This window comes from Talpa occidentalis, unplaced genomic scaffold, assembly GCF_014898055.3.
Source record: "Talpa occidentalis isolate TD23 unplaced genomic scaffold, MPIMG_talOcc4v2.1 talOcc4.14, whole genome shotgun sequence".
Classification (NCBI taxonomy): domain Eukaryota; kingdom Metazoa; phylum Chordata; class Mammalia; order Eulipotyphla; family Talpidae; genus Talpa; species Talpa occidentalis.
In genome coordinates, this window is record NW_023601433.1 from 48,831,675 (window position 1) to 48,859,577 (window position 27,903).

The following is a 27,903-nucleotide window of genomic DNA, read 5'->3' on the forward strand; positions in this document are numbered from 1 at the left end:
GGTCTCACAAGTGATTTTCTACTGCCTGTCATTTCCTGAATTTGATCAAAATTTGCTATTTCCTTGTGTGTTATAATTTTTGTCCATTTTGCTAGTATGTATATCTTTTAATATTATATTGAATCAACACTATTTGATTTCTATTAAACAACTGGGGACTGTTGATTAGTGTACTTTTTTGCTATAAAATTTAGTGTTGATCATCTTATTCATTCATTTGTGTATATGTTTACTTATTTATCCATTTATTATTTAGTACTTAGGCAATAAGATGGTTCAGTACATAGTTATTTTTGGAATTTACTAGGAGCATTTTACTAAATCTCTTTCCCCAGATATTGATGCCTTTCGTATTGTACCTGTGAGGCCATATCCTCCTGCATGCACAAAGGTGATCTTTGCTATAAATGGTTCTAATGGGACAGTGTTTAAATGTCTCTTTCCCATTTCCTCTTTTAAGTTATGTTCTTTCAGTGTCACAACAAACATCAAAGGCAGGTGGGTGTAACATTTAACATGGTCCTGTTCTATTGTATAATTTCTAAACCACAAAGTATACCTAAAGAACTGTACTAATGACAGTTGATATAAGTTTGCCTGATATTTTCATCATGGAGAGATAAATAAAAGAATAGCTCTCATATTCCTTTACTTAAAACATCTACAGCTTACATTTCTGTATTTTCAAATTTGAAAAATTATCTAGCCTAGAAATAGAAATTTAGACTATAATTATTTATTTTTGCAATAAACATATTCTAAGTGGACTATAGAATTAGTTTTTAGTTTACATTTTAGAAGAATGAGTTCTAGAATATAAAATATCTAGCTACTTTTACATTAATATTTAATGCAAACAAACAAGTAATTAAAGGGGGTCTTCATGAAACATTTTACCCACAAAACAGTAAAGTATAGAAATGCTGTTACTACACATATATAATTATATTCATGAGATAATATATGTAAAATATTATGCTTATAAAATCCTTATTCTTACCTGGGAGGGTTGGTGGTTGTGCACTGAGTTGCCAATTTGTATCTGTTCTTCCAGCTTGACTTGTAAAGTGCTCTTCATTACCAGCTACAGATAAAGATATTTCAAAAACTCTTTGTATGGAAACTGTTACCATGTGAATATGTGTGTGTACTTGTATGTTTTTGTGTAGGATTAACTTAATTAGCTTTTCTTCATGATGGACCAACATTTATAATGAAATGAGTGTACTGAAAATCATAGATAGGAACATGTAGAGGATTTCCATAAGCCATGTTATATTGAGGTATGGAGATGTTTAGTTTTGGGGCCAGAAACTAATGCTAGGGAATGCAGATTTTATATAGAACCACATGCCACATAATTCCTTAACCAGTGCTACCCTATCCAGTGCTATATCTCAAGCAATTTGATTTTATTCCAAAGAAATTCTAATACAAATAAAATTTCCAGGTTTACATTAAAGTATACTCTTTCAGTGGGGATATTCCTGATGAAATAAAGCATAGTATTTCCCCCCCACAGGTCAGCCTTCAAGCCATAGTTTTCTTGGTCACAGAAACATACTCCTCTTTCAAAAAGCATGATTTAAATAAATTCATTAACAGCAATTTGTGGGCCTCACCAGTGGTGCAGCGGTAGAGCGTTGGATTGCCAAGCTGCCTGCAGCCTCTATAGCGCCAGTTCCATCCCCGGCTGCTCCCCAGCCAACAGAGGAGGGTCCCACATGGCGTGCAGACCTCTCCTGCCGCCCGCTGCTCCCCTCAGCAGTGTACTTTGGTCTTTCTGCCTGCTCTGCTCCCCGCTCTGGCTCTGAATTCTCTCACCCTCCCATGCTTCTGACTATACCCAGTGCTTGTATAAATAAATAAATAAATCTTTAATAAATAAATAAATCTTAAAAAAAAAAACCCAGCAATTTGTGGTAACAGCAACACAAAACCAGGGCACATAAGCAGGTATATCTTAGCCTCTCTGGTCTTTCTTCAAATAATATAAGAACAGAGTCATCTGAATGAAGAAATCAAAGGATCCTTATATAAGCAGGGAAGCAATCATATGGCATTTAAGGTAAGATTAAGTTAAGGACCAGTAATCAAAAGATATGCTGACATAGCTTACAATTATGTGAGGGTCAAAATTTTCCAACACAAAATCCTCTCATTGCTTTAAACTTTTCCAAGAATCTCTTATTAGTGTATTTCACTGAGCTCTTTTTTTATAAAATATACAGCATGAAAATTTAAAAATTTTCTTTAGAATTTATATCAAGATGTGTGATCTCAAAATAGTGAATATGAGAATCCACTTCAGATTTTCACTACAGTGAGATATAGAACTATTACTCTTATAACTCTACTACTTCTGTTCTGTTCTCCAAGGCACTATATCATGCCTATTATTGCTTTAAATATGAAGATATCTGTCAGTATTTCTTTGTAAAACTTGATGATCTTTAAAGAAGACAGAGAAATGAAGAGCAAGTACATATTTACATTGCCTATTATTTTAACCTTCTGGCATAATTTCTGGTTTTCTGCATTTGTCCCTGTGGAGTCCATTTAACACACTGTCATTGTTTTCTTTTTTTAAGGATTAGAGAAGGCTGTGCTTTATTGACTACACAGGCTACTTGAGGGGGAAGAATAGGGAGGAGTGTGTGGCCCCAGTGCCTGCATGGCTGTGTCTGACAAGCTTGTAGGTGATGGAGAACTTGCCCAGGTAGTGGCTCATCGTCTTAGGCTTGATCTCCACCCAACTGACTGCCTTGCCATTGTAGATGCCCCCATGCTGCCCACCATCTCAGGCAGGATGATCATGTCCCACAGGTGCCACTTCACCTCCTCTGGGGTGGCACCTCCTCCTTGGCCTTAGGCAAGTGCTTCAGCTGAGAATGCTGCTTCTGCCACAAGCCTGGGTTCCGGCGGCAGCTGGTCGAGATGCACGCCGCCACAGTGGGTAAGCTTGAGGCAGGTTCACGTCTTCTGTTCCACTTCTGCCATCTCGTTGGTTCTACAGAAGGGCGCTAATTTCTTACTCAAATACGTGACTGCTTCCACACTGCACCTGTGTGCTGCTACTCTGGTGTATATGACCTTTCCAGATTTTATAGGACCAACAAATTGCTGTTGTATTGTTTGAAGCAATTACATTTTAAATCAATTCAGGCAAGAAAGGAGATAAGATGTGCTTCAGTACTGTCTTTTGGATTCATAGAAATCTTTACCCATGCTTTTGGAGGAAAGTTTCAAAGGACTTTGAAACTTTGCAGTCAATTGCTTTCAGCCTGAGGAATATCTATTTCCAGTAAGGTGAATCTGCTAGTAAACAGTGCTCTTAAATTTTATTTATATGGGAATCCTTTTATCTCATCTTTATTTTTGAAATTTAGTTTAGCTGGATATATTATTATTCTTGGTAAGCCAGTTTTTTTTCTACTAGCTTTTTGAGCCTGCCATATCACTTTATCTGGTGTCCATAGTTTCCAGTACTAAGTCAGTTGCTCAGCTTACCTGGTGTAGAGGCAGGACAGGCCATGGAGCAGGTTTTCCATGATCCCATGCAGAGCAGGTAAAGGAGGAGTGAGAGAGTGAGTCCTGGAGACCTCAGTGGCTTTTGCAGGCTTTTATTTGGATTACCAGGCACACGGCAGGTAGGGGCACTGTGGGGCCAGGAGGCTGGCAGGCCTCCCAGCCCCCAGCAAGTCCTCACTATCTGGGCTCTCTAGCATTCTCTGGTGGCCTTGTTTTCATGGTGCTTCTGCTTCTGCTTCTGCTTCTCTGCTCCTTTCTCGGCTTCTGCTGGCGTCCCTGTGACACTGCCCTTAAAAGCCCTGTCTTAGCCCAAGGGAATCCCATCTACATATGCCCACACCCTACTCCAGGTGCCCACCATCCGGCATGTACTCAGGACAGCAGGGTTCCTTCATCTATCCTAATGGTGGGAGGGCAGAAAAGCCTGATACTTTTTACCTTACCCTACACCTGGGTACTATGTTACATGATGTGCTGTTTTCCCATTCAGATGTTCAAAATTTTCTTTGTTTTCATTACATTTATATTGATGGGGCTGGCTGTAGATATCCTGGTGCCCAATCAGATATCATCGATTTGGGGTTGCAAAGATTCATATTTATCAACAAATATTGTTTGATTTTTCAGTCACTATTTCCACAAAGAGTTCTTTCTACCCCTTTCTCGCTCTACTCTACTTAAATTATTCCTATTAAAGTGTGAAGACTCCTTTAAGACCTTTCAATCTGGGCCTCCCCGGTGGCGCAGCGGTTGAGTGCTGGGTTGCGAAGCTGCCCGCAGCCTCTGCGGCGCCGGTTCGATCCCCGGCTGCTCCCCGGCCACCAGAGGAGGGTCCCACATGGCGCGCAGACCTCTCCTGCCGCCCGCTGCTCCCCTCAGCAGTGTACTTCGGTCCTTCTGCCTGCTCTGCTCCCCGCTCTGGCTCTAGTGAATTCTCTCACCCTCCTGTGCTTCTGACTGTACCCAGTGCATGTATAAACGAAACAAACAAACAAATAAATAAATAAAACATGCCTCTATTAAAAAAAAAAAAAAAAAAGACCTTTCAATCTACACCTGATATCCTTACGATTGGATTGTTCCCCTCTGTGCTATCCTTACATTTCTTGTACTTTTAACTGCAGATTTTTTCATACTGTGAGTCAGAAAGAAAAAAAAAAATCTATGTATTTTTTTGAGATTTCCAGCCTGCTGAAATGTTGCTGTTAATCTTTCTTTCCTGTTAAGTCCAGCTTTCTTCAAGTCTTTAAACACACACACACACACGCACGTTTTCTGGAACCTACATGTGGGTTGCTTATAAGAACACTGTTTTCTGCTTTTTTTCTTCGTGTGGTTCTGAATTTACTGCTTTTGCTTTTGTTTTTTATTTTGCATGTTTGACAGGTGTGTTCTTTTAGAGGTTGCGATGGTGTATATAAATTGCCTATAGACAAAATAAGTCAGTCCCCCTGGATACTGAGGTGCCCTGTCAGTATCCAGAGGGCACTCAGTATCCAGGTTTGTTGTGGTTGGTTTGCTGATTATTAATTTAGTAATTAAGCTATTGTAGGGTCAAGAAGACCACAGGGCAGGTTTTCTTTGATCCCATGCAGACTGGGTAAAGGAGGAGTCAGAGTCCTCAGTGGTTTTGCAGGTTTTTATTGGGGTTTACCAGGCATATGGCAGGTAGGAGTCCTGGGGGGCCGGGAGGCTGGCAGGCCTTCCAGCCCCCAGCAAATCCTCACTCTATCTGGGCTCTCTGGCGTTCTCTCTGCTTCTCTGCTCTTCTGTTCGTTCTGCTGCTTCTCGGCTTCTTGGCTTCTGCTGTCGTCCCCATGATGCCGCCCTTAAAAGCAGTCTTAGCCCAGGTGAATCCCATCTACCTATGCCCACACCCTACTCCAGGTGCCCGCCATCAGGCATGCATTCAGGACCACAAGGATCCATCATCTATCCTGATGGCAGGAGGGCAGAAAAGCCTGACATTTTCTTTACCCTACAGCTATATTATTTCTTTTTTTCTGAGTCTCCTTCTCTACAAAGCCAAGCTCTTAATTTTGTTTGTTGATGGCACAGGCTTGACACATATTAGTCACAATTGGATAACATTTTTTTAATGAAAGGGTTCTCAGCCTCTGGTTGTTTCTTTTTACCTTATTTCTCAGTTATGTTCTCTGCTTTCTTAACTGTCACAAAAGTGATGCAGAAAAAGTAAGTCAAACCCTGTTGTGCTAGACAGGGGCAGTAATGTAAATGATGAACTATGTAAGAAAAAGTGATAATCTCAAAATACAATTTTTTTAAGATTTATTTATTTATTTATACAAGCCTGGGTACAGCAGGAAGAGCAAGAGGGTGAGAGAATTCACCAGAGCCAGAGCGGGGAGCAGAACAGGCAGATGGACGAAGTACACTGCTGAGGGGAGCAGTGGGCACAGCAGGAGAGGTCTGTTGCACCATGTGGGACCCTCGCTGATGGCCAGGGATCGAACCGGCACTGCAGAGGCTGCGGGCAGCTTCGCAGCCCAGCGCTCAACTGCTGCGCTACCAGGGGAGGCCCTCAAAATATAATTTTACCTGATATTTTAACCATATAAAGGGAAATAACATGAAATAATTACCTGCTCCACTCATCATCTTATCATTCATAAGCTAACATTTCTGCTTCTGCAAATATACACCATAACTTTTCTAGTCCTTAAAAAGAATAAGCAGATCAGTACCGGAATACTTCCATTAAGCGTATTCCCAGATCTCTAGAGCATTGGATGTATCTGCATAATTTTGATGGACAAACTCTTAAACTTATAATATGTATTTGTATTTCCATTGATAATAACTTTGAAAGTACAAGTAATTTTAGGAGCCACTATGTAGGGGCAGGAATGGACCAGTGCAGGTTCTCTGATCCCATGCAGACCGGGTAAAGGAGGAGTCAAAGTCCTCAGTGGTTTTGCAGGTTTTTATTGGGGTTCAGCGGGTACATGGCAGGCAGGGGTGCAGGGGGGCTGGGAGGCTGGCAGTCCTCCCAGCCCCCAGCAAATCCTCACTTTATCTGGGCTCTCTGCTTCTGCTTCGGGCTTCTTCTCTTTCGGCTTCTACTGGCGTCCCAGTGACACCACCCTTAAAAGCACAGTCTTAGCACAGGTGTACCCACTTCAGGTGCCCGCCAGCAGGCATGCATACAGGACCACAGGGTTCCCTCATCTATCCTGATGGCGGGAGGGCAGAAAAGCCTGATTTTTTACCTTACCCTACAGTCCACTCCCTCAGGGTTTTCTGCCATATAATCCACACATACACAACTTTGTTACTTAGCAAACACAAACAATGCAGCCATGGCCCACAAAAGCAAATACATCGCAATATAACAAAATACAAGAGAACACAAATAAGTCCAGGCAGGGCCCCAACCTAGTGCAAAAGACAATTATTGGTACCAGCAGATGAGCCACCACATCTGCTGCCGAAGGCACTGCTCATACGAGGGAGGGGAACCATTCACGGCATCTACTATAACACACCAGGAGCCGTCGGGCTTCCTGGCCTTCTCTGGCTGTAGTCTCGGCTACAAGCCACACACCGCATCCACCCCCAGGATGCACTCGCTCTGGGATTGGTGATTCTATTCTGTTGGGGGTAATCGCCAACCCTCAGGGTTTCTGTCTCCAGTCACTGCAACGCTCGGCCTTCATAGCCACCAATGCGACTCGCAGACCCCTGCACTCAGGCCAACCCACTGCACAAGCACATGGGTCGGGGATCCAAACTCTACATGCGGCTTGGGCTCCACCCCAAGCCACGTTCCCCACCCGTCCCCCAAGGACGCGTTCCTCAGCTCCTCACCCTCACTCAAGAATGAGCAGGGCATCACCCACAGGTGATTTTACGAGACTCAGAGGGCTTCAGCATACTCAGGCTGCTTAACAGCCGCTCAGGGCTTCTCAACTTAGCATCAGCACCAGCTTTTGCCTTCTCAGTTGGCTTTTCTCCTCCGCCTGGCTGCTGGGCGTACACAGGCTGCTTTTGGCCATCTAGGCCCACTGGCCACCCCTAGATTCCCATCTCCTGGGGTTTACAAACGAAACTGTTCCACCCCCAGGGTCCCAAAACATATCAACCTGCAAGGTCCTCCACCTTCTGGCGGGATTGTCAGTCCAAGTTTATCAGTCCATGTCCAGCAGTCGAAGTCCGTTGGCCTCTCCCTGCATCAGCACTGGCGAGTTCTGAATTGTGGTCCTCTCTTCGCCGGTGATTCTGCTGCCTCAGGGGTCGTTGGCTGGTCCTTTCAGGTGTCATTGGCTGGTTCTCTTAGGCGTCTCCTTCGGCAAGGTCTTCTCCCGTAGATCCTGGACATTGTCCATCTCCTGGGTCGCCATGATGCCTCCGGCGTCGTCACAGGCAGTCTTTTACTCCTTAGTCCCTCCAGGTCTTCGGAGGGCACCATACCCGTCTGCACGGATCATCTTGCTGACTTACGCCAATTGTAAGGGCAGAAATGGACCAGTGCAGGTTCTCTGATCCCATGCAGACCGGGTAAAGGAGGAGTCAAAGTCCTCAGTGGTTTTGCAGGTTTTTATTGGGGTTCAGCGGGTACATGGCAGGCAGGGGTGCAGGGGGGCTGGGAGGCTGGCAGTCCTCCCAGCCCCCAGCAAATCCTCACTTTATCTGGGCTCTCTGCTTCTGCTTCGGGCTTCTTCTCTTTCGGCTTCTACTGGCGTCCCTGTGACACCGCCCTTAAAAGCACAGTCTTAGCACAGGTGTACCCACTTCAGGTGCCCGCCAGCAGGCATGCATTCAGGATCACAGGGTTCCCTCATCTATCCTGATGGCGGGAGAGCAGAAAAGCCTGATTTTTTACCTTACCCTACACACTACATTAATAATTTTTAAAACCGAGTTCTAGTAGCCTATAGAAACTGTGGTCATTAAGATCCAAACATAGATAACCCCAGAGAAGATATAAACAACAAATAGGCATGAAATCTTCTTGTTCTTACCGGGATGAATCGTTGATTGTGTCTTAATTTTCTCCTTTATTAAGCCTCTTCCAGTAGCATCTATGACACGTTCTCTATCAGAGTCTAGAAATATTTTAAAAACACTTTTGTAAGGTAAACATTAAGTATTTTAGTAGGCGTGCATTTGTGTATTGTATATTAACTCTAATTAGAATGTGTTTTAATCATAGAAGAAGTATAATGAAAGACATGGATTGCTGAAACAAAAAATACCGTAATTTATATTAATCTTCTTAATCACAGTTTTTGGATATTTTCAGTGATTTCTGAGGATTCAAGTTACCATCTCATGCCATATTTCATTCTCCAATTCATCTTTGTTACCAGCTTTCTTTTGTGTAGCCCTTGTGAAATATATTATAATATATTATAATATAACCAGTCTGTGCTTGGAGGCCCAACAATATAGTTTCACAACTATTGACTTTACAACTGACTTTTGAATAAAAAACATGGAAAATATGCACTTGCAGGGTTTTTTGTAATTATAGAATTAATGTTAACCGGGATCTTTGGCTACTTTGTGTTGTTACTTTTTATTTCAATTTTTATTCTTTTGTGAATTAAGCTCCTCTGGAGATCACTTTTTTAGCTAGAAGAACTCTTATTAGTGTTTTATTATAAACTGGGTTGCTAACAATTCTCTCAATTTTTATTTGTTTGGATATCTATTGATAAAAATCAATTTTATTTGTTTGGATTTCACCTTCATTCTTGTATGACAGATTGCCTGATTTAAGATTCTTGGTTGATAGAACTTTCTCTCCAGACACTAAATATGACAGAATTGAGTGTGAATAACATTAGGTATGAATGAGTATGAATAAACATTGAGTATAAATGATCCATACCTTCAGGCCTCTACAATGTCTGATGTTAAGTCATATGTTCATCTTAGCAGGGAGCTCTAATAGACGGACAGAGGGTTTTTTCTTGCTATTTTCAAGATTTTGTCTTTGTTGCCTCCACATTAGGACTATTACTATGTGTCTGGTAGTATATTTTATTTTGTGCTTCTTCTATTCAGACTTCTGTTTGCTTGATGTTAGGGGTGATTTTAATAACTGAGTGAATAACTGATGATTTCAAAATTTTCACTTATTTAAATATTTCACTGCCCTCTTTTTGTCCATGCTCTCCTTTTAGCAATCTCATTACCTTTAGTATACAGAGTCTTTTTTCAGACCAATAAATCCCTTTTTTGGATTGCTTCACTGAATTTTTCATTCCATTCAGTTATATTTCAGCTGTGGAATTTGCCTTTTGTCTTATGTTAGCTTTACGTCTTGTTGACATTGTCTATTTTATTTTTTATGAAAACATTCTGTCATATTATTTTTGAGAATAGTTTCCCTTAATTGCTTGAATATATTTATAATTATTTATGAACACAGTCTTCCTCCTCCAGCATCAGGAAATCACAACCAATTTTTGTTGCCTGTTTGTTATTGAGCTGGGACACAATTTACTATTTCTTTCATTTTTTTTTCTTTTGGGTAATAATTGGATATTCTAAATAATGTATTAACACTATATTATGATTCTGTTGCCCCTTTTTAGGGGCTGTTGATAAGTTTGATTTCTTTTTGAAATTTAATGTAATTTGTCCAATTTTTATTTAATTTCCTACATGTTTATTTAGTCATTCATCCATTCATTTTTCAGTTACCAGTTAGTCGGCTTAGTAAAAATTAGTTTTTGAGCTATACTGGAGTATTTCAAATTATGTTTCCCCACATGAATGAAGCTACCCACGTTGTACCTGTGATTGCATATCCTATGCAGAGTGGCCCTTTGATATCAGGAGGGCTAACAACGATGTGTTTAGATATCTCTTTCCCCTTTCCTCTGTTAAGCTGTAATATTCTTTTGGTATTACAACAAAGATCAAAAAGATGTACATCTAAATTTCACCTCATCCCTATTCTATTTTATTTCTCTTAACCTACAAAGCATAACTAAAGAACTGAACTGACAGTGAGCTATTAAAAGTGCCTGACATTTTCATCATGAAGAACAGAAAGGGTAAACAAAAAGTAGTTGTTGTATACCTTAACATATCTATTACCTAGCATTTCTGCATTTTCAAATTTGAAAAAAAAAATTTCTATATAATCTAGGAACAGAAAGTGGTAGTATATAATTGGTTATTTATGTACCAATCATATTCTATGTTTATTATAGAATTGATTTTTATGAATCACATTTTAGATGAGTGTGTGCTAGAACTTCAAATACTTAGTTAGCTATTTACATTGATACTCAATCAAGCCAACTAATTAAAGCATGCCACTATGAATTCTTTTGCCCAAAAAGAGTAAAATATACAACTTTTGTTATTAAACATCCACACTTAAATTTCTTAAAAGATAAATAAACATGAAACATTTGACTTGTAATATCATTGTTCTTACCTGTCAGACTCAGTGGTTCTGTCTTGAGTTTTTTCTTTGCATCTGTTCCTCCAATTGTGTCTGTTAAGTGTTCCATATGACTATCTATAAAGAGATTTACAAAACACTTTGTATGGAAACCATTACCATATGTATGTATATATGCAAGTGTGTTGTACATGTATGTTTGGGGATTTAATTAATTAGTATTTGTTTTATGCTTTTTTATAATATAATATCTCTAAGCAGAAGAGTAACCCATAAAATGGGAACAGATGGAGGATATATATGAGCCAAGAAATATTGAGGTATGGAGTTGTTTAATTATGGAACCAAAACCTAATATGCAGGGAATAACAAATTTCGTACATAATAGTATGCTGTATAATTCCTTAACCTGTACTTTTCTATTCAATACTATTGCTTATGCAAATCAAAGATAAGTCAGAGAAATTATGATACAAATATGTAATTTTCATCATTATACACTTATCCTGTGAGCATATACCAGGTAAATAAAATGTAATTTTTTTCTACTTGTAAATTTGCAACCATGGTTTTCTTGATCACAGAAACATATACTTCCCCAAAAAGCATGGTGTAAAGGAATTCATAAACAACATTTTGTGATAGTAACATGAGTGACAGGAACACAAAACTCGTGCACATTAGCATATTAGCCCCTTTCATCTGTCTTCAAGCAGATGTAAGTAAGGAGAGAAAAATAGTCATTTGATTCAAGAAAGCAAAGCATTCTCAAAGAAGCAGGAAGATAGTCAAATGCCATTTTATATAAATTTGGGTTAAGAACTAGGAATTAAATTATGCATGTAGAATCTTACAATTGTGTGAAAGTCATAATTTTCCTACTTCACAATACTGTTCTGTTGCTTTACAACTTTCAGAGAATCAATTTTTGTTCACTTATTCATTTTCATAAAATATATAGCAGCACATAAAACTTGCTATTGAAAACGAACAATTCAGAGTCTTTTTACAACATATATTGGGGTGTGTGAATTCAACATAATCAACTTTAGAATCCACTTCAGACTACACTATTTAAACACCAGTGAGATACAGGATTGTTACCCTCTATAGCTCTACTTCTTCTTACCACTGTGGCATTTGTATTTGGTGTTTTAAACCTACAAATATGAAGTTATTTGTTAAAATTATTTCTTTGTACAACTTGATGTCCCTTAGAGAAGCTGAGAGAAGAAAGAAGAGCAAGTATTATCTGCAGTGCTAGTAACATTAACCTTTTGACTTAAGATTTCTATTTCTGTTTTTTTTTAGATTCCAGCAAAACACCTATCATTTTCTTACTCATATGTGACTACACATCACATCAACTTTGTGTTGCCCCTGAGGAATATGACTTTCCAATTTTTATAGGACATATTATTGGTATATGTGTTGTTTTAAACAATTACTATTTAAATCAAATAAGACAAGTAAGGAGCCATGATATGCTTTCATACTGCTGACTGGATATATAGAATTATTTTACCCATGTTCATTTGTGGGAGGGATTCAAAGAACTATCTGCAATCACACACAGAAAACTAATAGTTCTCATAATTTCTATTTATTTAGGAATCCATTTATCTCATCATTTTTTTTAGCACAAACACTTTTTATTTGGCTTGACATTTAGAGAGAGAGATATATAATCACACATTATCCCTTTTTTAATTTCCCCCCTTAGGAAAATGGTGTAAGGAGGGGAGATAAACTATGGTTCCATCATCCAAAGATGAGTAAGTCAGCACTTCAGAGAGTATCTTTCTGGTCTCTTTTTGAGGATGAGGGTTTATTACCAAATTGGTATCCCCCTTTTTTTATTTAAATTTTATTTTTATATTCCCCATACAATTACAACCCCCTTATTTTGACCCCAAGCCCTCCTTTCCCTGCCCCTCACCCACCATAGAGTGTCTCTGGTTCATAATTGTCGATTTTGATATTTTCTTTCTTATAGTTATTCATTTTCCTGGTCCCTTATTTAAGTTTTCTAGATTCCTGCTATGAGTGAGATCATCTGGTATTTTTCTTTTTCTTTCTGGCTTATTTCGCTGAGCATGATCCCTTCCAGCTCCATCCATGTTGCTGCAAATTGCATGTGTTTATCTTTTTTGAATGCTGAATAATATTCCATGGTGTATATGTACCACATCTTCTTGATCCAGTCATCTATTTTTGGGCATTTGGGTTATTTCCAAAGCTTAGCTATTGTAAATAGTGCTGCTATAAACATAGGGGTGCAGGTGCTCTTTGGAATTGATGTTTCTGTGCCCTGTGGGTAAATACCTACGAGTGGAATTGCTGGATCTATGGAATTTCTATGTTTAGTAGGTCAAGAAATCTCCACACAGCTCTCCATAGTGGTTGGACCAGTTTGCACTCCCACCAGCAGTGCAGGAGAGTTCCTGTTTCTCCACAACCTCGCCAACATTTGTTGTTGCTAGTTTTTTTAATATGTGCCATTCTCACTGGGGTAAGATGGTATCTCATGGTAGTTTTGATTTGCATTTCCCTGATTACAAGTGATGTTGAACATTTTTTCATATGCCTGTTGGCCATTTGCATTTCCTCTTCAGAGAAGTTTGTTTTTAGCTCTTCTGCTCATTTTTTGACTAGATTATTTTCTTTGTTTTTGTTGAGTCTCATCAGCTCTTTGTAAATTTTTGTGATCAATCCTTTATCATTAGTGTTGTGTGCAAATATGTTCTCCCAGTTGGTGGGGTTTCTCTTAGTTTTTGTTATTGTCTCTTTTGCTGTGCAGAAGCTCTTTAATTTGATGTGGTCCCAGCTGTTTATCTTTGCCTTCACTATCACTGCTTTGGGTGATGTGTCTGTAAAGATGTCTTTGATGTGCATATCATGTAGAGTTTCACCAATATTTCCTTCTATGTATTTTATAGTTTCAGGTCTTATGTCTAGTTATTTAATCCACTTTGAGTTGGTTTTTGTGCATGGTGTTAGGTAGTAGTCAAGCTTCATTCTTTTGCATATAGTGACCCAGTTTTCCCAGCACCATTTATTGAACAGACTTTCTTTGCTCCAATGCATATTCTTTGCTCCTTTGTCAAAGATTAGTTGACCATAAATATTCTATTCCATTGGTCTGTGTGTCTGTTCTTGTTCCAATACCATGCAGTTTGATGATTATGGCTTTGTAGTATAGTTTGAAGTCTGGGAGTGTGATGCCTCCATTCCCTTCTCTTTTTTTCAGGACAGCTTTGGCTATTCGGGGTTTTTGGTGATTCCATATGAATTTCATCAATAATTGTTCTATTTCTTTGAAGAATGACATTGAAATTTTGATTGGAATAGCATTGAATCTGTATATTGCTTTTGGTAGGATGGCCATTTTAATAATGTTTATTCTTCCAATCCATGAGCAGGGGATATCTCTCCATTTCTTTGTGTCTTCTTCTATTTCTTTTAACAGTGTTTTATAGTTTTCTTTGTATACGTCCTTTACCTCTTTTGTTAGATTTATTCCCAAGTATTTGTTTTTTTTGTTTTGATAATAAAAGGGATTTTTTTTTAATTTCTTCTTCAGATTTATTGTTTGTGTATAGGAAGGCTACTGATTTTTGTGTGTTGATTTTTTATCCTGCCACTTTACTAAACTGATTGATGAGTTGAATTAGTTTTTCTGTGGAGTTTTTGGGGTTCTCTATGTATATTATCATATCATCTGCAAATAGTGATAGTGACTTCTTCTTTTCCTATTTGGATTCCTTGGATGTCTTTCTCTTGTCTTATTGCTCTGGCTAGGACTTCCAGTATTACATTGAAAAGCAGTGGTGAGAGTGGACATCCTTGTCTTGTTCCAGATCTTAATGGAAATGCTTTCAGCTTTTCACCATTGAGAATGATACTGGCTGTTGGCTTGTCATATATGGCCTTTATGATGTTGAGGTATGTTCCTTGTATCCCAAGAATTTCAAGGGCTTTTATCATGAATGGGTGTTGCACTTTGTCGAAAGCTTTCTCAGCATCTATTGATATTATCATATGGTTTTTATATTTCTTTTTGTTGATGTGTTGGATAACGTTGATTGATTTTCGGATGTTGAACCATCCTTGTGTGCCTGGAATGAATCCTACTTGGACGTGGTGAATTATCTTATGGATACATTGTTGGATTCTGATAGCTAAAATTTTATTGAGGATTTTTGCGTCAGTGTTCATTAGGGAGATTGGCCTATAGTTTTCTTTTTTTGTGTTGTCCTTGTTCGGTTTTGGTATTAGTGTAATGTTGGCTTCATAGAACATGTTTGGTATTATCCCTTCCTTCTCAATTTTTTGGAAGAGTTTGTGAAGGATAGGCACTACTTTGTCTCTGAATGTTTGGTAGAATTCATTTGTAAATCCATCAGGTCCTGGGCTTTTGTTTTTGGGGAGGTGTTTGATTACCATTTCAATTTCGCTGCTTGTAATTTGTCTGTTTAGGTGTTCTATTTCTTCTTTATCTAGCTTGGGTGATTGTAGAGTTGTAGGAATTTGTCCATCTCCTCTAGATTGTTGAACTTGTTTCCATATAACTGTTCATAGTAGTTACTGATCATTCTTTTGATTTCTGCTGTGTCCGTTGTGATTTCTCCTCTTTCATTGATGATCCTGTTTATTTGTGCTTTCTCCCTTTTTTCCTTTGTGAGCCTGGCTAGGGGTTTGTCTATTTTATTGATTTTTTCGAAGAACCAGCTCTTGGTTGCATTGATCTTTTGGGATATTTTTTTAGTTTCAATTTCATTTATTTCTCCTTTGGTTTTTATTATTTCTTTTCTTCTACTGGTTTTGGGGTGTTTTGTTGTTCTTTTTCTAGATCTTTGAGCTTTGAGATTAGGTTTTTTCTTTGAGTTCTTTCTTGTTTCTTGATGTGAGCCTCTATTGCTATATATTTTCCTCTTATTACTGCTTTTGCTGCATCCCATACATTTAGGAAATTGGTGTCCTCCTTGTCATTCAATTCAAAGAATTTTTTAATTTCTTCTTTGATCTCTCATTAGTCCAGTGGTCTTCCATTTGTATGGTTTTCAATCTCCATGAGGTAAGAGAGTTCCTTGCCTTCTTTTTTATGGTTTATTTCTAGTTTGATGCCTTCATGGTCAGAAAAGATGGTTGGTATGATTTCAATCTTGGTGTATCTGTTGATGTTTGTCTTGTGTCCCAGTATGTGATCGATCCTGGAGAATGATCCGTGTGCAATTGAGAAAAATGTGTACTCAGATTTTTTTGTGTTTAGTGTTCTATAGATGTCTGTTAAGCCCAAGTGCTCTAGATCCTTATTTAGAGCTTTAGTGTCTTTACTTATTTTTTGTCTTGTTGATCTATCCATTGTTGATAGTGGTGTGTTGAAGTCTCCCACTATGTATGTGTTTTCTCTGATGTCTGTTTTCAGTGATGACAATAGTTGTCTGATATATTTTGGTGCCTCTTCGTTTGGTGAATATATGTTAATGAGTGTTATTTCTTCTTGAAGTATTGTCCCCTTGATCATAATTTAGTGACCACTGGGGTCTCTTTTTACCTCTTTGAGTTTGAAATTTGCTTTATCTGATATAAGTATAGCTGTTCCTGCTTTCTTTTTTGGTCCATTTGCTTGTAGGATTGTTTTCCATCCTTTAACTTTGAGTCTATTTTTATCTTTTGTAGCTAAATGTGTTTCCTGGAGACAGCACAAGGTTGGGTTTTGTTTTTAATCCAGCCTGCAACTCTGTGTCTTTTTATTGAAGAGTTTAGTCCATTTACATTTAGAGTTAATATTGATATGTTAGCATCTGTATTTGCCATTGTGTTTGTCTTTCCTTTTATTTTATTTATTTATTCTTTTAATAACTTTTTTTTGGCCTCCTTTTGTTGTTATTTGTCCCTCTGAGGTTCAGGCTTTAGAACTCCTTGTAGTATTTTTTGGAGTGGGGGTTTAGTCGTAATGAAATTCCAGAGTTTCTGTGTGTCTGGGAAGGTCCTTATTCTTTCTTCATAGAGGAAGGAGAGCTTTGTGGGATAGAGTATTCTTGGTTGGCACTTGTTTTCTTGGAGTCTGTTGATTATGTCCCTCCACTCACTCCTTGCCGGTAGTGTTTCTTTGGAGAAGTCTGGTGTCAGCCTGATTGGTTTTCCTTTGAATGTTATCTGTTGCTTCCCTCTTGTCAGCCTCATTATTTTTTCCTTGTCCTGGATACTTGGGGGCTTTACTATTATGTGTCTTGCCATATTTTTCCTTTCGTCATGGAAGTTTGTTGTTCTTCTTGCTTCTTATATATCAATTTTCAGCTCCTTCTTTACATTTGGGAAATTCTCTTCAATTATCTCCTTGAATATTTTCTCTGTTCCTTCATCTCTCTCCTCTCCTTCTGGTATTCCTATAACTCTTATATTTCCTTTCCTCATGGAGTCAGATACTTCCCGAAGTCTTTCTGTGGTCTTTTTCCTTCATACTTCTCTTTCCTTTTCTGTTTTGGTTCTTTTTATTTCTGTGTCTTCAAGAGTACTTATTCGTTCTTCCATTTCATCTATTCTGCTTTCATTGCTTTTCCCAGAGTTCTTTAGCTCCTCCATTAATTCTTTGATCTCCTGCATTTCTTTTACTTCCCTCTTTAGGGACTCAATTTCATTCTTCTGATCGTTGATTATTTTTCCCTTATCATTGTTTTTCTTTATGACTTCTGTCAGTTTTTTAATCACGGCAATTTAAATTTTCTTTCTGGAAGGCTCAGAAGTTCTTCCGAGTTACTGTCATTGCAATCTGGTGGGTGGTTTTCTTTTTGTGGTGTGCCTTTTTCCTGAGGAGTTGCTGGGTTGCATGTAGTTTTTCTACTCCCTACTGCCTGTTTTCTAATTTGCCGTATGCCTTGGGACATTGTGTTGCTGGTACTGGCCGGCATCTTTTTGGTGTGCTCTTTGTGGGGTTCGGGAACTGGCGGTCTAAACGAGTCAAATACTGTTATGCCAGAAGTCTAGTGAGGCAGTGGTACTTTGAGTATGTTAACTGTCGCTATCACAGAATATTTCCTCCTTCTGTGTTTAATTACAAAGGTGTGTCTTGAAGTCCCACAATCTTCCCTGGAGGTGGGGCAGCTGGGTTGCACTCTGGGTTCCAAATCACTGGATCCCTCTCTGGTTTCCAACTTCCTGCCAGGCAGGACCAGGCTTGTGGGGGTCTTCAGCTTACCTCTGACTGCACAGGGAACCTTTTCCCTCTGGTTCCACAGGGAGCCTTCTGCCAGTTTCAAGCAGTCTTTATTGAAGAAAGGTCCCTGTTCTAAAGTGGTGATGCAGAGATGCACTCGTGTGCCTGGTCTGCCCAGGCGGTGGGTGCCCACTCCCCTCTGGGCTCAGACTGCTGGCCAGAAGGGGCCTGGTGTGGGCGAACTTCCCAGCTCACCTCTGGCTCCTCCAGGAGCCTTCTGTCGGTTTCAAGCAGTCTTACTGAAGAAAGGTCCCTGTTCTAAAAATATCATCATTTCTTAAAATAGTGTTGCTAGGTATATTATTCATGGTATGCTAATTCTTTTCTACCAGCATTATGAATCTGGCATCTCAGTGATTTATTTCTTTTAAAAAAATTGTTAATGAAATACCATTGTTTTACATCCTTGTTAATATATTGACAGTATAGGATTTCCCCTCAGATGTGGTCACCATAGCTCTTCCACCACCGAAGTACCTACAGTCCACTGATATTTGTTTATTTGCTTTAATGTTTTTAATAAACCTACTTATGTTTAACTGAGATAATACTGAGATATGCCCATCATATTACCACCGTAGTGCACCTGTTACCCATATTCCACCACCACAGGCCATTCTTTGTGTCTTCTATTTCTTTCAACAATGTCTTACAGCTTTCTTTATATAGATTTTCTACCTCCTTTGTTATGTTTACTCCTAGCTCTTTCATTTTTTTTGGTGTAATTGTAAATGGGATCACTTTCTTAATTTCTTCCTCTTCTATTTCATTAGGCAGGCAACTGATTTGTGTGTGTTGATATTAAACCCTGCTACTTCACTAAACTGGTTGTTTCAATTAGTTTTTCCATGGTATCTTAAGGGATCTCTGTGTATGTTATCATGTCATCTGCAAGTAATGATAGCCTTACTTTTTTCTCAATGTGAAATTCTCTTATATATTTCTCTTGTGTGATTGTTCCAGCTAGAACATCCAATAAATACTATGTTGAATAGCAATGGTGAGAGTGGACATCTTGTCTTACACAAAATCTTACTGAAAAGCTTTCAGCTTTTCACTATTGAGCTCAGTGAATTCTGACCTCCATAGCTTCCCATTCTAAGTCAAGTGTTCGGTTTACTGAGCACTCTCAATTTACAGTATGAGTTGTATTCCCTTTGAGGCATTAAAGATTCTTTGTCTTTCTCCTCATCACAGTCACAATGAAGGGTCTGGGTGTGGATGCCTTGGTTTATTTTGCTAAGATTTCATTGAGTTTGGTTTGTGAAGTTTCATATTTATCAACAAACATGGTTTAATTTTTTCAGTTATTTCCTTTTATCTCTCTGTTCACTTAAATGACTCACTTTAGTTTAGGTGTGGAGATGATTTTTGACCTTTTAAGTGTACTCTTTTTTTTTTTTTAATTTATTTATTGGGTCTCCCTGGTGGCACAGCAGGTTGAGCGCTGCGCTGTGAAGCTGGCTGCAGCCTCTGCAGCACGGGTTTGATTCCTGACCCGCCAGGAAGAAACCCACATGGCGTGGCAGACCTCTCCTGCCTCACCCGCTGCTCCCCTCAGCATTGTCTTCGGTCTGTCTGCCTGTTCTGCTCCCCACTCTCTCTGCTCCCCACTCTCACCCTCCCATGTCTCTGACCCATACCCCAGTTCTTGTATAAATAAATAAATCTTTTTTAAAAGATTTATTTATTTATTTATGCATACAAGATTTGGGGTACAGGCCAGAGGAGTGGGGGGTGAGAGGATTCACCAGAGACAGAGTGGGGAACAGAACAGGCAGACTCACCGAAGTACACTGCTGAGGGGAGCAGCGGGCAAGTCAGGAGAGGTCTGCTGCGCCATGTAGGTTGCTCCCTGGCCAGCTAGGGGATCGAATTCATGCTGCAGAGGCTGCAGACTGCCTCATAGGTTGAGTCTTAACCTCTTGTGCCACCAGAGAGGCCCTTAAGTATACTCTTGACACTGATCATTATTCACCTCTGTGTTGTCTGTACAATTCTTGTTCTTCAGCAGTAGATATTTCCTGAGGATAGAGAGCAAAACTCTCTATGTTTTATTTTGATATTCTCTATTTGAAAAATTGTCATTTATCTTCCTTTCCAGTTTAAGCAGAGGTTACTTCATCTCTTTAAAGTGATTTATAACTGTTTTCTAGAATCCTGTATCTAAGATGCTGACTAGAACACTAAAATAAGTACTTTTGTCCTATGAATGGCTTCCAATTTCTGTCTATTTACATGTGGCATGGTTGATTTGGTGGGGGAGGGGGTATGGGGGGTAGTTTCAAAGGTGTGCCCTTTAGCACACCTGGATACTGACTTTCCTTCATAGGCTAGTTTTTGTCATTTGCCTTATTAGTTATTGCGTGATTACACTGCATTCCTCCCTTATTTATGAATCCTCCTTCTCAACAAGACAAAGCTAATATAGACAAAGTCTATGCTCTGAGGGCATAGACTTGCACATGTACTCAGTCACAATTGGATGATACATATTTTATGACAGAGTGCACTCTTTCTCTTTTAAATTATTCCCCATTAATCTATGCTTTCTTTGCTGTCACACCAAAGATGAAGAGGAAATGTGTACAACACTCTGATGCCAGGATAAAAGGCAGTAGCATAAACTATGAACTATACACCAAAACTGACCATCTCTCCTTCATCCGAAACCATAAATTTACCTGTTATTTAATCATGTAGAGGAAACGAACAACCTATGAAAAACCTACCTGCTTAATTCCTCTTCTTACCATTCATAAACTAGCATTTTTGTAATTGCAAACATACAACCAGATCTTTCCTAGCATGAAAAGGAAAGTGAGTAGACCAGGATCTGGATTATACCATTAAGTATATCTCCAGGTCTCTATACCATTACTTTCATGATGAGTTTTGAAAGTTATAGCATGTGTCTATTTTTCCATGGATAGTAACTGTAAGAGTTCAAGTAATTATAGCAGGGAATTTATGAAGAATTTTTTAAAGTGTTCAAGTGGCCTACAGGCACTGTGGTCATCAAAGAACCAACATGGGTAAACCCCAGAGAAGATAAAAAGCACAAATAGATATGAAATAATCTTTTTCTTACCAGGATGAGTCTTTGATTGTGCCTGGATTTCCTCTTTTATTGAACCTCTTCTAGTAGCATCTGCGAAGCTCTCTACGTCAGTCTCCTTTATTGAACCTCTTCTAGCAGCATCTGCGAAGCTCTCTACGTCAGTCTCCTTTATTGAACCTCTTCTAGCAGCATCTGCGAAGCTCTCTACGTCAGTCTCCTTTATTGAACCTCTTCTAGCAGCATCTGCGAAGCTCTCTACGTCAGTCTCCTTTATTGAACCTCTTCTAGCAGCATCTGCGAAGCTCTCTACGTCAGTCTCCTTTATTGAACCTCTTCTAGCAGCATCTGCGAAGCTCTCTACGTCAGTCTCCTTTATTGAACCTCTTCTAGCAGCATCTGCGAAGCTCTCTACGTCAGTCTCCTTTATTGAACCTCTTCAGCAGCATCTGCGAAGCTCTCTACGTCAGTCTCCTTTATTGAACCTCTTCCAGCAGCATCTGCGAAGCTCTCTACGTCAGTCTCCTTTATTGAACCTCTTCCAGCAGCATCTGCGAAGCTCTCTACGTCAGTCTCCTTTATTGAACCTCTTCCAGCAGCATCTGCGAAGCTCTCTACGTCAGTCTCCTTTATTGAACCTCTTCCAGCAGCATCTGCGAAGCTCTCTACGTCAGTCTCCTTTATTGAACCTCTTCCAGCAGCATCTGCGAAGCTCTCTACGTCAGTCTCCTTTATTGAACCTCTTCCAGCAGCATCTGCGAAGCTCTCTACGTCAGTCTCCTTTATTGAACCTCTTCCAGCAGCATCTGCGAAGCTCTCTAGATCAGTCTCCTTTATTGAACCTCTTCCAGTAGCATCTGCGAAGCTCTCTAGATCAGTCTCCTTTATTGAACCTCTTCCAGTAGCATCTGCGAAGCTCTCTAGATCAGTCTCCTTTATTGACCCTCTTCCAGTAGCATCTGCGGAGCTCTCTACGTCAGTCTCCTTTATTGACCCTCTTCCAGTAGCATCTGCGGAGCTCTCTACGTCAGTCTCCTTTATTGAACCTCTTCCAGTAGCATCTGCGAAGCTCTCTACGTCAGTCTCCTTTATTGAACCTCTTCCAGTAGCATCTGCGAAGCTCTCTACGTCAGTCTCCTTTATTGAACCTCTTCCAGTAGCATCTGCGAAGCTCTCTACGTCAGTCTCCTTTATTGAACCTCTTCCAGTAGCATCTGCGAAGCTCTCTAGATCAGTCTCCTTTATTGAACCTCTTCCAGTAGCATCTGCGAAGCTCTCTAGATCAGTCTCCTTTATTGAATCTCTTCCAGTAGCATCTGGAAAGCTTTCTATGTTAGTCTCTATAAAAATAAACAGTTTCAAAACACTCTTGTAAGGTAAATATTAACATATTTGTGTTTATGCATATATGTGTGCATGGGGTATTGTTACTCCTCATTTTAGAATGTGTTTTATTATAAGAGAAGAATTTTAATTCAAGATATGGATTGCAGAAACATAGTAACAACTTGAAAGCCCATAAGCAACCAGAAAAGACACACTATGTTGAGAATTAGGCAGGATTAGCAATTTGACCAAAATGATATATTCAGGTAGTGCGAAAATCACAACAAAACCAATTCTTCAAAACCTTTCACTACAGCATTCCCCAAAAGTCTGCTTTTGCCAAGGTAATTCATACTGAGGATTTGATCTGAATATTAAAAGTTTCATATGTACTTAAAACATATTCATGTTGTACAAATGTACCAGGTGAGAACAGAACACTTTTCTTTCTAGGTCAATTTGGAAGCCATGGTCATGCTAGTTAAAAAATAATGCTGTGAGGCAGAAATAATTATATTGGTCCATGAAAATTGTAATATCCTCTTTATGTTATGTAACTATAAACCAAGGAGGCATTAATGGTGGAAAATAATGATTAGTAATTTTAAGGTTGAGATAAAATGTACTCTTAGAGCCTATTAGCATATGGACCTTCTAATTGTATCAGAGGTAATTATTTGTCATTTGCAGTAACATAAGCATTGGAATTAAATCCCTTTACATTTTAATCTTTATGTGATTTTCTTTTTTTTAAAAGATTTATTATTTATTTATGCATACAAGAACTGGGATGTATGCCAGAGGTGTGGGGAGGTGGGATGAGAAGATTCACCAGAGACAGAATGGGGAGGAGAACAGGTAGATGGACTGAAATACACTGCTGAGGGGAGCAGTGGGCCAGACAGGAGAGGTCTGCTGTACCATGTGGGTTAACTCCCTGGCCTGGGATTGAACTCATGCCGCAGTGGCTGGTGATAGAACTGTCGTTAACCCCTGAGCCACCAGGGAGGCCCTGATTTTCAATTACAAGACAATATTAGAAATTAATCTGTAGGTCCAATGATAGAGAAAATATGGCAAAATTCATTAAAAAGAATGGCATATCAACAAGGATTGATTAGATTGGTACTATTAGTTCATCTGTGTACAAAATATTAGTTCTAATACAGTATGAAGCAAAGTTGGAAACCTTGTATGAGCCAGATATTGTACATAGCAAGTCTTGTTTTGGAAAAAAGACCGGACCCATGAATACTCAAAATTTGGTGGCACAAATATAGTATTACTGAAATGAAAATAGGCAGGAAGCAGTTGATACATTCAGTCAATATTTATGTATTTTTTCTTTGCTCATCTATTCATTATTTAGTTAGTCAGCTAGGTGACACAGTACATAGTTAATTTTAGTGTATTTCTAGGCACAATTTACTAAATTCTCTTTCTCCAGATAAGGGAAGTCTCTCATGTTGCTCCTATGAGGGTCTATCCTTGGGCATGCCCAAAGCGGCACTTTTTATTACTGGTTACAACAGGACACTATTCTTTTTAAATCTCTCTTCCCATTACCCCTTTTAAGCTATGTTCTTCTGTCAGTATCATACGAAGCTCAAAGAGAGGAGTGTTTAACATTTAACACAATACTGTTCTGTTATATAATTTCCAAACACCAAGTATGCCTAAAGAACTGTACTAACTGCAGGTGATATATTGCGAGATTTCTTATTATTTTCATCTTGGAGAAAGACAAAGCAATAGCCATAATATTCCATTATCACATCCATAGATAGCATATCTGCATTTGCAAATTTGAAAATTCTATCTAGGCTACAAATAGTGAAAGTAAAAATAACTGGCTATTTGTGCACCTATCATGTTCTAAGTTGACTTTAGAATTGGTTTTAATGTATGACCTTTTAGATGAGTATGTGCTGGAACTTAAAATATCTAGCAACTTTTATAATTATACTTAATGCAAACAACTAATTATAGGGAAACTCTTTGAAAGCTTTTGTCCCCAAATAATAAACTATAGACAATGTTGTCATTAAACATCAGAGTTTAATTATACTCATGAGAAGATAAAAAATGTGAAATATTACACTTGTAATATCCTTATTCTTACCTGGGAGCATCACTGGTTGTGTCCTGAATTGTTCCTTTGCATCTGTTCCTTGCATTACATCTGTAAAGTTTTCTATATCACTCTCTAGGTATACAAAGAGATTTCAAAAATGCTTTGTATGGAAACTATTAACCTATGAATGTGTGTGTAGTGTGTGTGTATAGGATTAACTTAAACCCTTTTTTAACATGAGAGAACATTAAAATGAAATATCTATATGGCAGACTCACAAAACCTTCAAATGGAAACTTGGACAGGATTTGTAGAAGCCATGTTATACTGAGGTATAGAGATGTTTAGTTATAGAACTAAATTATGTTCAGTTCAGATAATGACAAATTTTATATAAACCATATACCACATAATTCCTTAACTAATGCTATACTATTCAATGCTCTCTCTTAGTAATTCAAATTTATCCCTGAGAAATTAGGTTACAAATATAAAATTTCCAGGTTTACATTAAAGCACACTCATTTTGTGTGGATGTACCTATTGAAGAGGAAGATAACATTTTTTTCCCACAGGTCAATCTGCAAATTATATTAGAGATGTTTACTTATTTGACCAAAGTGACATATCCAGGTAGTTTCCAAAATTGACACAGAAACTGTTATCTCGTAATTCCTTAACTAGGGTCTTTCCCATATAATCGGAAAGCTTTTGTAAAGTTCAATCATACAGGAGAATGTTTTGAATAATAAAAATTTCATGTGTACAATAAAAGTAAATCCATGTAGTAAAGATGGACATGGTAAGAAAAAACATAACTTTCTTTTTCCAGGCCATATTGCAAACTATTTAATAGAATATTACTAAACCTAACCTAGTAATAGAATATTACTCTATGTCAAAACAATTTCATTTGTCCAGGACTATTATAATGCCCCCCTTTTGAGTTAGACTATGAGTATAAGTAGAATATAATTGGTTAGTATGCACTGAACATATTCTGTTACCACAGAATTGAATTTTATGGATGATATTTTAGATGATTTAGTGCTAGAACTTGAAACATCTCACTACTGTTACATTGATACTTAATATAAGTATACCAGTAATTAAAGGACTTTTTCAAACATTTCACCCCAAAACCAGTAAACTATAGACAATGTTGACATGAAGCATTGACACTTATTTATACTCATGAGAAGATTACAAATATGAAATACTACATTTGTAATATCCTTGTTCTTACCTGGGAGTGGCACTGGTTCTATCCTGAGTTGTCTTTTCGAACCTGTTCCTTGTATTACATCTGTCAAACTTTCCACATTACTCCCTATAAAGAGATTTCAAAAATGCTTTGTGTGGAAACTGGTACCATATGAATGCATGTGTGTGAAGGGGGGAGGAGACAAAATTAATTATCTTCCTTATGGAAAAAATTAAAATTAAATGTGTCTATGGCAGACTCACAAAAATGTCAAACAGAAATTTGTGGAGCATTTATATAAGGCATGTTATACTGAGATATGGATGTTTAGTTATAGAATCAAAGCCTAATAACCAAAGCCTAATAACAGAATGACAAATTTTATCTATAACCACATGCAGCATAATTCCTCAACCGTGATTCTCTACTCACTGCTCACTTTTATGCAACTTGAATTTATCCCATGGCAATTATGACACAAATATATGTAAACTTCCAGGTTTACATTAAAGTACACTCACTCTGTGTGGTTGTACCTGTACATAACATTTTTTTCCCAAGGGTCATTCTGCAGACAATGGTTTTCTTAGTCACAGAAACATTCCCCCCACACCACACCCCCACAAGGGCATGATTTAAAGGAAGTACTAAGGCACATTTTGTGATATTAACATGAGTTATAGCAACATAAAACTGTGGCACACTAGCAGATATATTTTAGCCATTCTAGTCTTTTTTTCAACAGATATATAAGGTATAGGAATTTAAAGAGTGCTCTGGAGAATCTTACAATTTCCCTGCTTCATAATATCCTGCCACTGCTTTAAGTCTACCTAAGATTCTTACTATTTGTAGTTCATTGAGCTATTTTCAATCAAGTTGCCTATTTAAACCATCTAATTCAAACGTTCCTTTAAAACTTATATCAAGATGTGTGATATGAACATCCAGTTGTAGAAGCCACTTAATTCATTACTTAGACTAATTAAATTCCAGTGAGATATAGAACTGTTACTTCTATATAGTTCCACTACCTCTTTCTTTTGTGAAATTATTGTTATGCCTTATACATTATCTATGATGTCATTTGTTATAATTATTTTTATGTATAAATTGACATCATTTAATAAAGCTGAGGAAAGAATTAAGAGCAAGTATTTATTTACAGTGCCTGTTGTGATAAACTTCTGTTTTATAATTTCTGGTTCTTCACGTTTGTTCTAGTGGCTTTCAGCTAATGCACTCTCATTTTCTCACTCAAATACACGACTGCTCCCATACTTCATCTGCAGGGTGCTACTGTGGTGTGTATATGAATTTTCCAAATGTTATAAGGCCAACAAAGTACCAATATAGTTATTGTCTAAAACAATTACCTTTGAAATCAATTTAGACAAGAAAGGAGTCAAGGTATATTTTCATACAGTTTTTTGGATTTATACAGTTCCTTACCCATGCCCTCTTTGCAGAGATTCAAAAGTCTGTCAGAGGTCAATCACTTTCCTTTTGAAAAACTTTTATTGTATTTCTGGTATAGTTTGCTGCTAGAAGATCGTTCTCTCAATTTTTATTTATCTGGGATCCTTTTATCTCATTTTCATATTTTTTTTAAAAAAGATTTATTTGTTTATTTATATAAGCACTGGGTATAGTCAGAAGCATGGGAGGGTGAGAGAATTCACCAGAGCCAGAGCGGGGAGCAGAACAGGCAGACTGACAAAGTACACTGCTAAGGGGAGCAGTAGCGGGGCAGGAGAGGTCTGCGCACCATGTGGGACCCACACCAGTGGCCGGGGATTGTCCCAGCGCTACAAAGGCTGCAGGCAGCTTCACAGCCCAGTGCTCAACTGCTGCGCCACCACCGGGGAGGCCCTCATTTTCATTTTTGAAAGATAGCTTAGCTGTAGATTATTCTTGGTGCGTAGTGTTTTATTCTGTCAGCATTTTTAATCTGCCATCTCACTGCCTTCTGGTATCCATAGTTTCCCATGCTAAATCAGCTGTTTAGTTACCGGGGTGCTCTTTCACATGAGTTGTTTTCCTTTTCATGTATTCAAGGTTTTGTCTGTCTTTATCCACATCACATTCACTTTAATGGTTCTGGGTG

At 38.3% G+C, this 27,903-nt stretch overlaps 1 protein-coding gene across 1 annotated transcript in view; it reads right to left on the reverse strand.

Moving 5' to 3' along the window:
- Nucleotides 1–27,903, reverse strand: part of LOC119244622 (uncharacterized) — a 135,837-nt gene that overhangs the window by 95,933 nt on the left and 12,001 nt on the right. Inside the window, exons 5-11 of the mRNA XM_037510473.2 lie at nucleotides 25,839–25,922; nucleotides 24,641–24,724; nucleotides 21,678–22,532; nucleotides 21,226–21,627; nucleotides 10,949–11,032; nucleotides 8,514–8,597; nucleotides 1,001–1,084 (exon numbers count right to left, since the gene is read on the reverse strand). Of these exons, the coding sequence (XP_037366370.2) occupies nucleotides 1,001–1,084; nucleotides 8,514–8,597; nucleotides 10,949–11,032; nucleotides 21,226–21,627; nucleotides 21,678–22,532; nucleotides 24,641–24,724; nucleotides 25,839–25,922 (1,677 nt within the window). The remainder of the gene's footprint in view (nucleotides 1–1,000; nucleotides 1,085–8,513; nucleotides 8,598–10,948; nucleotides 11,033–21,225; nucleotides 21,628–21,677; nucleotides 22,533–24,640; nucleotides 24,725–25,838; nucleotides 25,923–27,903) is intronic.